This window comes from Charadrius vociferus, unplaced genomic scaffold (genome assembly GCF_000708025.1).
Source record: "Charadrius vociferus isolate BGI_N301 unplaced genomic scaffold, ASM70802v2 scaffold15, whole genome shotgun sequence".
Classification (NCBI taxonomy): domain Eukaryota; kingdom Metazoa; phylum Chordata; class Aves; order Charadriiformes; family Charadriidae; genus Charadrius; species Charadrius vociferus.
In genome coordinates this window covers 4083961-4100332 of record NW_009650064.1, presented here as the reverse complement: position 1 = coordinate 4100332, position 16372 = coordinate 4083961, and the positions used below count along the sequence as shown (strand labels likewise).

The following is a 16372-nucleotide window of genomic DNA, read 5'->3' as shown; positions in this document are numbered from 1 at the left end:
AAATATCTTATGTCATCCCTACAGTACACATTATAGAAAGATGGAGAACTGGACGGGCACCTTGCCAGTGACAGTGGATAGAAAGAGAAAAAAGAATACATTTGCCAGTAACGAGACTGATGTTTAGAAGACACTAGAAGCCACATCCTTGTGACAATCAATTCAGTTAAAAGCTCTGGCAGAACAAAATTTTCAGATCTGTGTAGGATCACATATAGATTTCTGCAGAACACCACTAAATAACCTAACTGTATCTTTAAGAAAAGAACTTTGTATTTAAAAAAATTGCTAAATTATATTGTGTATATTGTGTCAGACTTACCTGATTGCCTATACCAGCAAATTGTGTGTCAAAATACCACTGAGAAGCCGAAAAACAGGTCTTAAAACTATGACTCTCAGTGGGAAATGTCAAAAAGATAGAGTGCCACAGATTTCCAGATATGGAAATTTAAGACAAGAAAGATGCTATGATATCTAAACAATAAATGTGAAAACTTTCGGACTTGTCCCCTTCCTTAGTTTTATACCAGGTAATGCCTTAAAAGAATAAATTGTGCACGATTAGAATTCATGAAGTATTGGCATTTTTAAACTTAATTAGAAACCTCATGTATATAACTAGAGCAGTTCTCCGTGTTATGTGCAAAAAATCGGCAACTGCATAAGGAATAGTTTGGTGACCTTCCTGGCTGACTAAACCATTCAAATGCAGGGTTTAGGATATTTAGCAAAATTGAGCCAATGAGTTATACTGATTAGCACGCCCATTACAAAGATTAGAAAGCTGTGGTCTTATTGTACAAGAGTTTATGTGCAAGAGAAAGAAGAGAGTTTTTAGACTGATATTCATTACGCTTTTGTCTAAATGTGAATACCACACTAATCACCGTGTTATCTGAATGCCTTCAGGCTCAGTGTAACTCTATTCCACTGTTATAAAGTGCTTTTGGGTATTCTTTCCTTTAAAAGAAAATGTAGTTTAAAAGTAAATAGGAAAATAATTCAGAACATTTTTCATAAAGTTTAAACAGAAAGCAGATAGAGGCAGGATGAGAGTAAACAATAAAAAAGAACTCTCCTGTTTTCATGTTTTGTTTAAAGAAAAAAATGTAGATATTTACTGATCATGTCCCAAATAAACAATTTTGGACTCACCTAATTCTTGATAAAATATCTTGTTTCGTTATGGGCCAAATATATCCTGCTGTATGGTAGAACAAAGGGGAAGAGTAGAGCCAGGGACGGTACAAAATACAAAGCAGACCTTGTCTATGTGCTGGGAAGGAGTGTGCCTAAGCATCAGCCTGCGCCTAGTACAAAGAGACTCTAGTGCCTCCTAGAACAGGTCGGTTTATGTCTGTGTATTATAACTTTGCACAAACGCATGTATTGTGCACTCAAAAGGATTTAGTTCTGGTTTTTCGTGCTCTGATTAAGATGTTTGTGTTATTAGGGCACTAAGAAGTCTGCACGTAACTACACTTGCAAAGAAAAGCATCGCCTAAACTGAAAGGGCAATAGATTATCCCTCAGTTAACTCACGGAGGTATAAACTGACGCACGCATTAACTTAAAGCTAAACTGTATTTTCAGTTCTTTCTTTGGAGGAATTCTTCCATCACTAGAAGCAATGAAAACACTGTATTCAGAGAGTGCTCAAAAGCAGAGTCTTTTTTATAGAAAAATGATGTATAATAATCGGCTGAGTCAATGACTCGACTCAGTGAGGACTGGCTATAGATACTAGACAACTAGTATTGATAATACACATGGAAAATGTACGTTTGCAAAAGACTGTAAAACTAGTCTGATAGAAAGTAAATAAAATTTCAGATTAATGAAAGCATCAATCCATCAAATGGTGTTCTGCAGGTCATAAACAATTATAGCTGAAATAGCTTATAAAAAATAGCTTAGAAAAAATGGTTTATCTGAAAGCTTAGAAAAGATGCTGAAAAGTGAAAAGAATATTTTGCAGATGTGTTTGGATTAGTATATTTCATTTTAGTAAGTTTTTTTCAGTGTTCAAACTTTGAAAGTTTCCTAAGGAAATTAAATTATCACAGGATAAGAGGGAAGGTCCCCTTGTGAATTAATTAGAAGGTGGAAAATAAGAAATAAAGAAATAAATAACTTTCATTATGGGGTGGGGTTCCTATTGGAGTCTCACAGGGATCTGCGCTGAGGTTGTTTTTTTAAACATTCAGAAATTATCTGGAAAAGGAGGTGAGTGAGGAGACAACAAAGTTTTGGCAAAATGATTCCATAGAGCAAAAAATTAAAGTGACTGTTAAGAGCTGCATGATTTCAGGACGCTTTATCGTCTGCATGATAAAAGCGCAGCTGAATTCAACGACAATAAACATTAAGTCATTCCAGTGAGCTCCAAATTAGGGCTTTCCATTAGTTGTTATTACTTAGTAACGAGATCTGGGAATTATTGCAGATGGCTAGTAGCTTACATTTTGCACATCCACTCAAAGTTCACCAGGAGTCAAAAGGCAATTAGAATTATAGAAACAATTAGGAAAGGAGCAAAGAGCAAAACAGAAAACATGATTCTGCCACTGGATAATCCTTAGTGCATCCAGATCTTGAGTACTGCTTGCATCTTGTCAAAAGAATATAAAACAACAGATACAGATGAGGCTGATAAGTTTAACAAAGGCATGGAACGCCTTTTGTAAAAGGAGAGGTCAAATAGTGTAGGATTCTTGAGTTTCAAAGAGATGGAATTGAAGTGGGATACAACAGAAACATATAAAAGCATAACAACATTGAGAATATGACAAGATAACAATTGTTCCCTGTTCCTCATGACATACAAAACTAGGGCACCAGGTGAAATTACCAGGGAGGGGTTTGCAAACAAAGATAAGCATTTCTTTCTCCTATTGCATGATTAAACCATGGAACCCACTACTACAGTGAGGCTGAAGATATAAAATAACTCAAGACACACTTACATAAACCCGTGGGGGAAAAAAAACTCATCAAAGACTATCAAACACAAAAGTGTGGATAAGACCTCCGCTCATGAACCTCCTCAGTTGCAAAGTGCTGAAGCTGGAAATACTGCTGTATCAGGTTTTTTCTGTTCTTTTACTCTATTCTTGAGTGTTTAATACTGGCCACCACCAAATAGGCTTAGAAGATCATTCTCAACTTTCATTTTAGGTATCTGTTCTCCTAGTTGTTCATACATGCATGCATGTTATAGTAACAAAAATACACTGTATTACAAAACTTCTGCAAAAGGATTTAAAAATGTTTTGTGGGGAACATCGCATGCATGTTCTCATTACATGTTGACAGAATTATCAGCAGTAAGTGATGATATTTCCTGTAAAAACTGAGATGCTTCATGTAAGGTCATTGTGGAGAAAACCAGGAACAAGAACTAACTTCCTGCCCTCCAACTCCTGATTCCTTGTTGTCAGTTTCTCCTTCCATATCCAAGAGGGAGATGTTAAAGACTTGGAATTAGAAGTTTGGACTATAGCTGGTAACTTGTAGGTAAGTATACAAAGAGCAGAGAGCCACAGCATCCGCCTCTGCCTCCTCCGTTTCTTGTTCTTATTTGTCAAAAGCAGAGTCAGGACTGCAGTCATCTCTGACCTGCATGAGCCTGCTCAGTTCAAGCTTTCAGAGGCTTTCTGGGATTAGAACCGAGTAGACCTACTTCAGGAAGCCTGCAGGGCACAGTTAGCCCTTACACAGCAGGGCAGCTATCTAAAAAGTGTTTGGGGAAAATATAGGTGGATCACACTATCACATTCCCTCTTATGCTAGTCAGTAGCTACACTTGAATTCTAAACACCAAGAAATACTTGATATAATTAATATGGACTAAGAATCACTGTACTGACACTAGAAACGCAGCTTATTTTGTGCTTATCATTAAAAACATAGGAGGCTTGTGGGCAATCCATCATTAGAAAATTACTTTTGATCAATGGTAAGACTGCAGAAACATAACACTTCCTGAGTGCAAAGGGAAGTTTTGCCATAGCAGGATGGATTCTTTCCTAACTCACAGACCAAGGGGTCTATGAAGCCTGAACCGTCCTTTGGGACAGGAAGTCTGCTCTCCACAGGAAGCTCAGCCTACTCCACGTCATCAGCATAGAAAGGAGTGAGTGAACAAAACATCCCATAATACTTCTCACTTCCTGACTATAAATGTGAAATTGGTTGCATATGAAGGCTTTTGTGATTTTCTTCCCTGACATAGGAATTTTTCACGGTGTCATCCAGATCAGTTACCTTTCCATAAGTGTGTTTGTCTGCTTCCACCATCTTCATCCACGGTTCTAGCAGAACAGTGAGGATGTATTCTTCAGCTGGGTCAAAAAGATCCTCAAAAGCTGGGTCAATTTTCTGATAAATAATGTTTTTCTTACTCTGATGAAGTCCAATGTCCATACTGGCAGATGGGGCAATGTAAGTTGCATAAAGGAACTAAAATAAACCAGAAAAAAACCTGTTTTTTAGCCATCGTCCATTCCAGGGGTCACAGTCCATTGAAGGAGAGAATGAATGCATATTTGGCCCCCACTGCCCTGCTGTATATTCTGAACATATATCTAATTACACCTGCTTTTTTTTTACCAATATGACTATTTTGTCCAAAATTCAGTTATTGCCATAACTGACCTCCCTGCCATTTTTACTCCTACTTGTTAAAATGGATAGATCATAAAATAATGCTTAATGTAATTTCTGCTTGGAGATATTTGGCTAATTCTTAGTTAGATTCAGATAACCACAATATCCTGGTTTGAGTGACACAGGACTAATTTCTATTCTAATACTTGGGAAGACTGCACTTTTAGAAGACTCCAGTGTCTGAATTTGTGAAAATATTTACAGCCAGCTATGGTGCATGGCTCTCAAGGTCTCAGTGTTTTCGGGCTTGCCAGGTGCAGGGGTGAGGAGGAGCAAGACCCAGGTACTTGACCCAAGCTGGCCAACAGGATTATTTCATACCATCAGCATCACATTCACTATAAATTAGAAAGTTTGCTGCGAAGTTCTCTCTCTCCCTTGATGGCTGCCATCCTCAGAACTTCGTGCCCTGGTGCCGGACTCCTAAGGCCTTCCCCTCCCCCTGAAGCTCTAGCACTCGCAGTGTCCGACATTTGCTGTCCACTGCTGGGAGTGCACAGCTTCCTACTGATTTAATTGTCTGAGTATAATCTTTGCATATTCTGTATTGGTGTCGGGATCAATATCGGTTCTTTAGTACTGTTAATTATCTCAGATGTTAAGTATCTAATCTTATTCTATTAAATCTGTTTATACTTCAGCTCCCGCGTTTCCTTGCTTTTCCCTGATTCCCCTTCCCGGGTGGGGAGGGGTCATCGGGTGATAGAATGATTGTCTAAACGACAACAAATTGTTATGGGTCTCTCAAACCATAACACACAATCATTACAGCAACTGCATTCTTCATGAAGTTGCATTGTTGCTTTGCAGAATATGTGCTGGGCCAACTTGGGAAGGAGTCTTACTTCTTCTGAATAAAGAGAATTTGTAAATTTAAGTTTAAAATTAGTGAAAAAATATAAGATTTCATTCTGTGTGGAGATTCTTTTGCACAGTTCTTTGACATTGGTGAGACTCCATCATGGTACAGGATCCGGAAAAGGAGATACCACTGTACAACCGAGGGCTAAATCATTACCAAAGCAAGGATTACAATATGCTTTTTTATGAAGCACGGAGTTTGCCATTCAACATATACAAACAGAAGAAAGCTGAACCTGGAGAACGTTTCCTTCTCCCTAGCAGCTCATTCTTGAAGCATAAAGTAATTTTTTTATTTATTTCAAAGGCTTTTTTTTTTCCAAATAGTCCCCTAAGTAAAATTCCTGGGTTTTTTAAATGTTTCATAAATTGCCATGAAAAAGGACCTTGAAAACTCAGAGAAAAACACTTTCTTCCAGGAATATCTTGGAAGAAGATATTTCAGAATATCTTTCTAATACATCATGATTCTGACTTCAGCTAGGAGCTCAAGTGAAAAAATATAAATAAATTTCATGTATTTATAAATGTTTTCTCTTCTTCATATTGTCAAAGTCCAACTAATTTTCAAGCATATGGTAAGGGGATCAGATTAGGAGCATAAATCAGAATTCCTCTCTAGGATGGCACTGAGGAGCCCATCTTCACTATTTATTATCAAACAATTTTGACAATGAAGAATGCAGGTTTGTGATAATTCTCATTTTCCTTATGTTGCTGAAATCCAGCTGTAACTAGCAGATGTACAAAGCAGTAGAAAAGAAGAAAATAATACATTTACTCTGTGTTCAATCAGTAATAAAACAGTGTTGTGTTTAGATTTCAAGCACAGTGGGAGAATGTTTGAGTACATTAAATAATTATGTTTCTGTTTGTTTTAAATGAAATTCTGATTTATTAGATTCTTTCTTTCAAACAGCAACTGTACCAGACTACACCCCCATTATTTGGGACCTTAACAATTTGAAACAGACCTTTTAGACTATCCTGATATCAGGTCACTGAGGAATACAGGGCTATGATGGCTGACATAATCCCCCCAGTTAGTACTTGTTATGAATACTATATATTCATACATATGAATATATAGTATTCATAGGTATATGAATACTATATACGTGTACTCTTTGTAGGATTCCACCCATTTTCTACATAGATCTAATAACTGAAAACAAAGATGGTTTGTGGCTATTGCAGCCCACATTATCAGTGCAGTAAAGACCCCCAAGTATAAGGGTACAGTCAAAGAATGAGGACATCCACAGAAAGAGTCCTAGCTGAAGAACAAGACCACATTTTTCTGAAATTATGCCCTTCTCAGCAAGTCCCCAAATATATTTAAATTTGACAGAGGTGGCATTAATTAGATTCATAATGATTTCAGAAGTTGGAAGTTATTTTGAAGACCCCTAATACTAGTAAAGTTTCAGTTACGTCATGTTCTAGTCTGATCCAAAACATTTAACATATAAAGTAGCCAAATTAGAAGGGACTAGTCCAATGATATAAAGATGTGGTATCTTTAAAAATAGTCTTTTTAAAGAGGGGTTAAACATTTTATTCATCATTAGGGCTACACTGCTCCACCTGCTATGACTCATAAAACCACACAAGGGATCTGTAAATTGCTGAAAAGTGACCAAAATATGTCCTCAATATTTTAACACACATTTAACCTGGTTCCTTAAATGGGTGATCATTTTTAGCATAGTTTTAAGAACAATATCAAAACAAACACTCCTCCAGTTGCTTGGGTGGAACTCTGCTTTCCCCCATGATTTTGTATGAAATGGGTTAACTTGAGTATATTTGCTATTCTTCTTTAGAGATGACAAAAAAATAGCAGCCTACAGAGTCAGAAATTGGCCAGGCTAAGGAAGCTTTGACCAAAAACTATTGACAATCTGCTCACATAAACACTGTCATAATATCTTGCCATGTTAGGGACTGCCTTTGCAAGCTGCTCTACCTGCAGAACTGCCCCCAGTCCTGTATAATTTCTCATGCAAAACTGGATTATAGTAAAGACAGACATTTTTTTCCAGAAACAATAGTTATGGCTGGTAATACACGCGAAGCAGAAATTTACAGGTGGTTAAGCTAGCTGTAGCAGTGCACTTTTCCAAACTCAAGGGACCAGACCCTCAGTGCTGTAGCCACTATGGCCTCTTCACTTCTGAAGGATGCAAATTTACAGTGTCTGAGGATTTGGGATGATGTTTTCTTAAATTCTTGTAAGAATCCATTGCTATGTGATTTGACTCAACAAGTGAAAAGATAGCAAGCATCACAATATGACAAAGTGAATGCATGCACTTGCAGGGAGGAGAGAAATGAGAAGGAGCTTTCATCCCTGTGTTCCTTGCTGAGGGTCCACACGCATCTGTAGATCTGCACTGATTTGAATGCAAGGGCTGCAGGAAAACCAACTGTGGAGAGTTCTAGACATGCCAAAAAAGAGTAAAAGTGTCTGTGTTCACATCTTTCAACAGTGGGCAAAGAAGTCAGCAAGATATAAGGGGAAAATACATTGTATCGATTAAAAAGAAATATTCATAGCCTTTTTTGACTCCCATGTCATTGAAGCCTTGTGGTTTTATGAATCTCAGTGGAATAGTGAAACTGTTGTATTTGCAAACCTCCTAAAGGATCAACAGGAAAAATTACATTTAATGAACTTAACGGTTATCAAATTCATACAAAAATCTTAAGCATGTGACATCAAGTGCACATCATACTTAATGTATTCAATGTTTTGTTCCTTTTGTAAAACACAAATAGTTCTCCTAACTGCCAGCTATACGTTTTCCTATAAATCATAGAATGGTTTAGGTTGGAAGGGACCTTGAAGATCATCAAGTTCCAACCCCCCTGCCATAGGCAGGAAAATGTATTAGAATACGTGATGGATTGAACCCCAAACCCTATCTGGAAATTTGGTCAGAGTTTGCATTTTGAAATTACTCATAATGGCACAAATCTGAAGACAGAAAGTGCTTAGGAAATTCAGATTAAGACTTTGTCCTTATTTATGACTTTCCAAATCAGGGATTGTTCAAGGCTTTTGGTGTGAATTCATCCCCAAATGAGAAGGCCTTGGTAGGCACTCTCATAATGACTAGAGTGAAGCAAGAAACATGAAAAAGATTTAAGTCCAAATGCTTTGTATTGCTGCCCAAAGGCATGGATACTGTTCTGATCTAAATGAGGGGCTTGTGCAGCTGCTTGACAGGATCATATGATGGAAGAATACAATGCGCTGGCTGGTCTTAAATGGAAAGGCTGAACTGCCTTAACCCCTATCATCACTTTCCACTCACATAAATCTTGTGACTGACCCTAAAAGTTCACAGTAATGATAACTCCCTTTATCTAAATTGATTCTAGTGTTAAAATATTGTACTTCCCATAACTGTATTAGCTTTCCTAACTCTAAATAACTATTTTTTAATCAAAAACTACAATATGTATTTCTTTATTGCTTTTCTTTCTCAATTTATTTTACACTTCTGTATGTATGTTTATAATGAATAACCGTATATGTTCCTGGATGATTACCGGTACTCATCATTTTTCTTGTTCATCAGACTTCATTCTCATTGTAATTTCTTTCCCTGGATGAATGAATATACACCTTGGAATGCATTTTCTTACTCTGTCATAAAGCTGAGATAAAAATGCCTAACAAATGAAACAATGAGTAGCAGATAGACAGCAATCCAGGTTTGCTCTTGTTTCTAACAGGAAGCAGGCAGAACACATACAGAATACTTTGGATGTCTCTTTCTGTAATAAATAGCAAAATATATATGACGATGTGTTGTGCAAATCTGATCCACATTCTCTTAGGAGTATTTGGAATGACTATCTTATTGTGCCAAAGGTGAGCACAGAATTTGGGAAGCCATCTCTTCCATAAGCAAACCCTGTAGATTGGATGCAGCTTGACTCTTTACCATGTTCCAATGAAAACAAGAATAATTTTTGTGCAGCCTTAAAAGGCAAGCTTGAGAATGATACCAAATGTTGCAGCACATGTGTTGATTTGTTATGTTACATTTCAGCTGTTAGTTATGCTAATGGAACAGTTTCACATATTTCGTTTTGATGTATTTACTTTAATGGCTATGTGTATGTAGCTCTCCGCAATTGCCTGGTAACACTGATTGTACGATGTTATGCTGTCACCACCAGGCCAGCAGTGGAAATAAGATAAGAAAAGTAGAAAATGACCTGGACCATAATTTTCAGCCATGCAACCACTGCAGAAAGTGTAAACTGGTGTGAAATGAAACCAAATTGAAAACTACCACAGACCACGACCTAAGACTTGGCCTGCAACAAAACGTATAGGAAAGTAAAGATACAGTCTAGATACGGTTCACTTGCACGCCTGTTGTGAGCGGGGTCCCTAGCCACACACAGGCCTGCGTAGGTACGGGAGACAGTCAGCCTGATGGGTACAGTCAGTTGCTCTCAGCCTGTTAGTAGAGCTGGAGGGGAAAACAACTACCCTAGTAGCAGTTCAAGTTAGCCAGTGTGTGACAGAAAAGAGGGAGGAATCGGTGCCTTGGCCTCTGCGTGGAGTTTCTGTGCAAATAACACAATTCAGGTGAGAATTCTGGACAAATATGCAAAATTCTGTCAGTAAAACCTCCAAGTAGGAAAAGAAGACAAATTCAAGGAAGTCCAGATGCTCAGTAACATAAGCTGTAAACAGAGATTATTCTCCACTCCCCTCTACAGATACTTGTTCCAACAACATGTGAAGTAGCTTTGCTCTATTACAGCATATATTGAAATATGCAGATAGGATATACTCCAACACAAGGTTTTACAGAGGAAAAACAGAACAAAGTTTCACAAAGTGATTTTAAAAGTTGCTTGGAGTTCTTCTAATTATATCACACTGCTGCAGCCTCCTTCCCTGGCAGTATTGGACTATTCTGCAGTTGGTGACAGCCATCAGCACCCATGTGGTGAACCAGTTCACTTTTGTTTTATTCCCTGACTTAAAGTGCATGCTTAATTAAGAATGCTCGTTTATAGGAAATATCAGTTCCGCTTGACAGTAAATGAGGGTCTAAAGATCAAATGGGGGAATGACAACTGCGAAAAGAGCTTAATGATGCGCTGACAATCAGTAAAAGAAAAATGGGACTGACAACTGAAAGATCCATTTTCATGGGGGTCTGGACTGTGAGACTTGCAATTGTAACCCACACAGGAGATGGAAGGAAAGGTAGAGCACAATTAGATGATTTAGAAAAAATATTATCTCTGATGTTAACACTAAGCAGACAGTTTCCAAATATGACACAGAGTAGCAAAGGGGAGATTAGGCAAACTGAGTTTAATAGATAAAACTGGGAACAGGCAACAGAGCCTAGAAATCAATCTATGCATGTTCAACATTTAAGTAAAGAAATTCCATGGAAACAATCCAAAGAGGTTCTTTTATTGTCCACAACCCAGATTTACTTTGGTGTGGGTTGTCAAGATTTGGAAACTTTTCTACTTTCTATCTTCTTTTCAGTCTTTACACTGAACAAATGTATTTGTGAGAGGAATGAACAAATGTATTTGTGAAGGGAAAACACATTATTTACAACTTACTTGAGCTTGCTTGCGTATTTTAAAAGGATGAACAGTTTCTTGGTAGAAAAGCTGATGATAAGCCTGTAGGTCAAACCAAAAGTACGCACTGTTCTTCCACAACTAGAGATGAAAAATATTGTAAGTTATTGCTACCCAAATATCACAGCTTTATAAAAGGTTGACTTTTCAATGCAAGTAATTGTTTAGCTCCTTGGAGTCATCATAAATCAAGCACAATTTAAGACGGATTTAATCTCCTGTTGCATACTGGCAGAAGGACAACATATTTAATGGCATCGTCACTGTGATACTGTATCTTTTATTGTATTCTTTATGCATAATTGGCCATTAAAATTGTTAACATACTAGTTAACATTTGAAGACTAACCACATTTCAGTGGCATAAAGCCAGTACTAAAGAAGAAATGCTGATAATGGACATGCAGAATTTGTGCCATGGTGAAATAGCATTTTGCAGCAATAACCAAAACAATTAAATATTGTGTACTTGACTAATGTTACTGGGACTATCATTACATTTTTATTACATGCATTTCTAAGGCACAGAATATTGGCCTCGTTTCATAAATTCAAACAAACATCAAAGATCTTTCAGAAGAAGGAGTATAGATCTTTCCCCAAGTCTTCTGGTTTAGTCATGTGCTTACGGGGTTTGGATCTTAAAAATACCCTGAAACCCCCATCACTGGAGAATAAAGAAAGTGTTCCAAAAAGATAGGGGCAGGGAACTTTGCTCCACAAACTGTAGCCTGCCAGACCTGGCATATGAGTGAAATAGGCTCCACAGTTGTAGACAAAACCTTAAGGAAATAATTTTCAAAGGAGTCTGGCACCTGCAAAGGCTAGAGGACATGTGGGTGGGTGCGTATCTCCAATGAAAAAATAAGTTACTTTTATTTAGATTTCTGTCTATATACATTTAACATTTTTAGCTGAAGGTATTTAGCTTTGGAAACATTGGCTCTTGCCTTCTGGTAGCCAAAGGCATTTCCAGCTACTGCTGCTGGATTCTGGGTTGTGCCAGTGGTGAAACAGATGTCCATGTTGATTGCATTCAAATCTCCCCTAAAGACTCAATTTTTCTGCAAAGCCACTAAACAGTGACTCAGATTCATAACTTGTTCCAACCAATCCTCAATTTACACCCAGCAATGAATGATGGATCTGCTGACTGAAGACAAGAAATAGTGTTATGTTTCTCAGAAATACAAGAAGCTTCGTGGAAGCAGAAGAACGTTTTTAAAACATTGGAGATTTTGGACATCACTAACCCAACAAGTAAGAAGGAGGCAGATTATCATGAGTAATAGCATAGTGGATTTTCCATCTTTTTAAAAAATGTTTTTGTGGGTTAAGACCTCATTTTTTCTGCCAAGTTAAAGGCTAGTTTTTAAAAACGATTAGTCTTTTTTTATCCCTGATGGCACAATCAGATTTCTGATAGGTTTGAGACAGTTAGGATCTGACAGCTTGGTAAAGACCTGTCATTAGTTTGAATATACACATGAACAGTTTATTGTTGTTGAGGGATTGGAGTCTCACAAGTAATAATTCATCCAGTCATCAATCTTTCTTTCTCCATTTTTTTTTTTTTAGTCTGGCTGCCCTCTATAACTTGGCATTCAGTCAATTGTGGACTAAATTATCACAGGGTAGGAAAATGCTCATACCTTATTCCCTGACTTCTCACAGAAGTGTGTGAAGTAGTAGCCTGCTCTGTTCTCCAAATAAAGAGACTGCAGCATGCTTTCCATTCTTGATCCCCCTAAGACAACACTGCCAGCAGCACTTTTCCCCTGGACAAATAAAATATAGTTATACAGCAAGGAATAATAGGCTTTCATTATTTTCAAATGTCAGTACACTGCAATGAAGGGCCATGCAGTGTGTTCAATTAGTGTCTTCATCCCAAGAAACTACACTCCATTTTCTACTACATATGCAATTGATCATAGCTCTCCATACCATTTTCCCACTAAATATTCACATCCAGTGGAATAAGTCTGATGACTGAAGGCATGCAGAGTAGCAAAATGACCATAGCCTCCCTTAGGTGGTTCCTCAATACTTGAAACAGGAAAACAAACCAGACCTTAATTCTGTCATTAACTCCTTAGCTCCAAATAGGGGGAATTCCAATGATACTAAATCATATCGCTTAGCTGTCAAAAGTTGTCTCAACTCAGGCTACTGTTGTTTGAACCAAGAGAAGTTAACAGGTGGGTATTTGGTCAAGCCTCAAAACAATTAACTGTTGTGGAACAGAAGATATGTCTCCTGGGGTTACACCACTGACATCAGCATCAAAATCAAGAGCATCTTAGGGGAGAGGAAACCCATGCCCTTTACTGTGGCTAGCCCATGGAGCGTTTGGGGAAGAATACATCCATTTTGACAAAGCTCACCAAGAAACCAGAGGAGGGTACTAACTAATGAATTAGCTTCTGATGTTCACAAAAAAGAAACTTTTGCTGACTTGCCATCTCTGGTAGCAGAAGGGGGAGCAAATGAGTGTGGTGGGTGACAACTAGATTCTTTCCAAACAATAACAGGGATGGAGAAGGGCAGGAGAAAGCCAGACGGTCTGAAGCAGAGCAGGAAGATTCCACTCCTCAGTATGAAGTTAAACTATGGATCCCCACATTCCCATTTGTATCATATTTGTGATGGCAAATTGTGGGGTCCTGACTGTACATTCCAGTCTAGCCCTGTAAGTGTAAATGGATAGTATTTTCCTCCCTCAGCCAGAGGGAAACTCTGCATGATAAAGGCATATAATAGTTCATGGTGTGAACATTTCCTTAACATAAGTTTCTGACTGCAAATGTCCCCTAATTGCAAAGACTAGCCTTTTTTTCTGTCAAAATTAACAAAGTAAAATGATCATAGTGAAAAAATAAACGAGGTATGATTTTGATGTGAAAAACAAGTGATCAGCAAACTCCATGCATACCTAAACAGGCACAGCTTTCATAACACATTGGTTTTTTTTAGTTGTGAGGCCATGGGTATCAATACCTCAGTGAAACAGCAGGCTGTTTCAAGGCCATTCCACAAACATGAAAAGTTTCAGATATATTTTAAATTGCCAAATCTTGACATCTCATGTGTTCGATTTGTCAGCATTTTAACCATTATTGAGAAAAGGCTCTTCTGTGCAGCCTGTCCCTCCTGAGGTTTGCTGGATTGAGGGTCTGCTTAGCAGGCAATAATTCAACAAAGAATGAAGTACACAAGCAATAAAGAGGAATTGTGTAAGTAAGTGAAGCATTTTCCTCTTATGAATGTTACTATTTTAATGACTTTCTAGGACAGATTCAGTTTTCACTGTAAGTCTGGTATACTTTCCTAGGCAACAATTCCACTGAAGTATTTATTCAATGAGTTTTCCATAATAGCCTACTGAACACACAGTCACATGGAGAAGATCAACACTTTGTAGTGAAAATAAACCTCTCTATGAGCCATGATTTCCTATCAAATAGGTGACAGATACCACACAGAAAATACTGACATTCTAATTGTACCTCTGTGTATGGCATTGACATTCACATAATCAAACCAATTGCTCCCCATCATTGACTACTTCCCCTTTGATACTACAGAATAGAGTGTTTTAACCCATGATTCAAGACAACTAAAATTTTCAAGGACTACTTACCGGGAGCAGCTCAGCATAGGTGTACTTTCTGTGACCCTGGTATTTTGAGTCTTTGCTGTCATCCAAAGCTAAGCAATGAGTCATATCTCTTCTCGCTGACTTTAGCCTAGAACCACAAACAAACAAAATTTTCAATACCTATTTAAGAAAGAAGTAGGACTGCTTATAAAATAAACAGCTGAGAAGGGGCATCAGAGAGGTAGAATGACATAGGGAATAGTAGAGGAAAAAGTACATGGAGTTCAAATTTATAATAAATGCAAAAAATGTAGAGGAATACTTTTACATGTGGCCCTGTGGAAATCACTGCAACAGCATATCTTTGAGGGCAAGTGCTTGAGACAGGTTAAAAGAATAGAAATGTATGTAGATAATATCAACAATTATACAAGAGAAGGTAAAACACCTGTAATTGGAGAAATAAACCCTTTTGTGTTGTGGCACAAACAAATGAGAAACTAATCAGGCAGGGAGGAACTCTCCATGCACACAATCCGTACCATAACAATGCTTCACTAAGCAGCTGATTATATTAAAGAAAAGCATTCATGAAAACAGTAGGATCTAAAAGCTTTTCATAAATATTTGAGGTATATTGATGTGCAAAAAGATGTATAAGGGACTTTGGTACTTACCACTTTCTACTGCTAGAAATGTCATCCCTTTGGGGGCTCTGACTTGGTGGCAGGGTAGGTGGTAATTTTGATAATCTCTTCAAAGAGGAATTTGGTGTATCTAGTTTTAATGAAGTTGTTGGTGAGCTTGTTCTACTTTTCTAAAAGACATAACAGAAATATAGGGCAATTCTGATTATTTTTCCATCTTTGTGTTTTCTTAACATGTTCTTATTAACTACTCAAAAACATTCAAGAGTTGTCAGGACTATTTTTCCTTGTCAATCACAATATGTAAAACAGCAAATTGCAAAAGCTTCTCTGAATATATTGCAAGATTTTTCAGCACACCTTTATAACCTCTATAGCTTAAAAATTACATTTTTAACAGGTAGAAATGTTACACGCACTTTGTACAAAATTACAGAGGATGTCAGGTGAAGAGGATGTGAACATATTTTGTGAATCTTTATTAAGATTACCTGAAGAAGGTCACTGTAAGACAGATACAATCACCCAGACTAGGAGAGAAAGGGGGCATTCTGCCACACCATCACTAACTTATTTTGAACAAAATCACACTATGACTTTTTGGAGACACCAGTTGCATTCAGAGTGCCCTCACAAATTCAGAGTTGCTGCTCTTTCTAAGCTCTTGCAAGCACAGTGAAACTCAGTGGAAGATTCAAAAGTACACATTTCTCACAAAAAAAAAAAAAAAAAGAAGAACAAAAAAAGCAGCAAGGAATGGTCCATCAGCTGTGAGGTTCATGGGTGCCAGGTCATAGTTTTCTTCAAGTGCTGAACTCCATAGGGCTGGAAAACCTGCAAAGTTAGAATCCTGTCTGCCTGACCTACAGCTACTCCTGGATCATTAGCACACCTTGTGAAGCCAGAATGGATCTCTGTAAGAAGCAGCTGCTTCTGGTTCCCCTTCCTGCTGTGA

The 16372-nt window shown here is 37.7% G+C and overlaps 1 protein-coding gene across 1 annotated transcript in view; it reads right to left on the bottom strand.

Annotated features, from left to right (window-relative positions):
- The window catches only part of RGS22 (regulator of G-protein signaling 22), an 81343-nt gene that overhangs the window by 36368 nt on the left and 28603 nt on the right, over positions 1-16372 (bottom strand). The window contains exons 12-14 of the mRNA XM_009891915.1: positions 12822-12947; positions 11149-11250; positions 4270-4464 (exon numbers count right to left, since the gene is read on the bottom strand). Coding sequence (XP_009890217.1) covers positions 4270-4464; positions 11149-11250; positions 12822-12947 — 423 coding nt within the window. The remainder of the gene's footprint in view (positions 1-4269; positions 4465-11148; positions 11251-12821; positions 12948-16372) is intronic.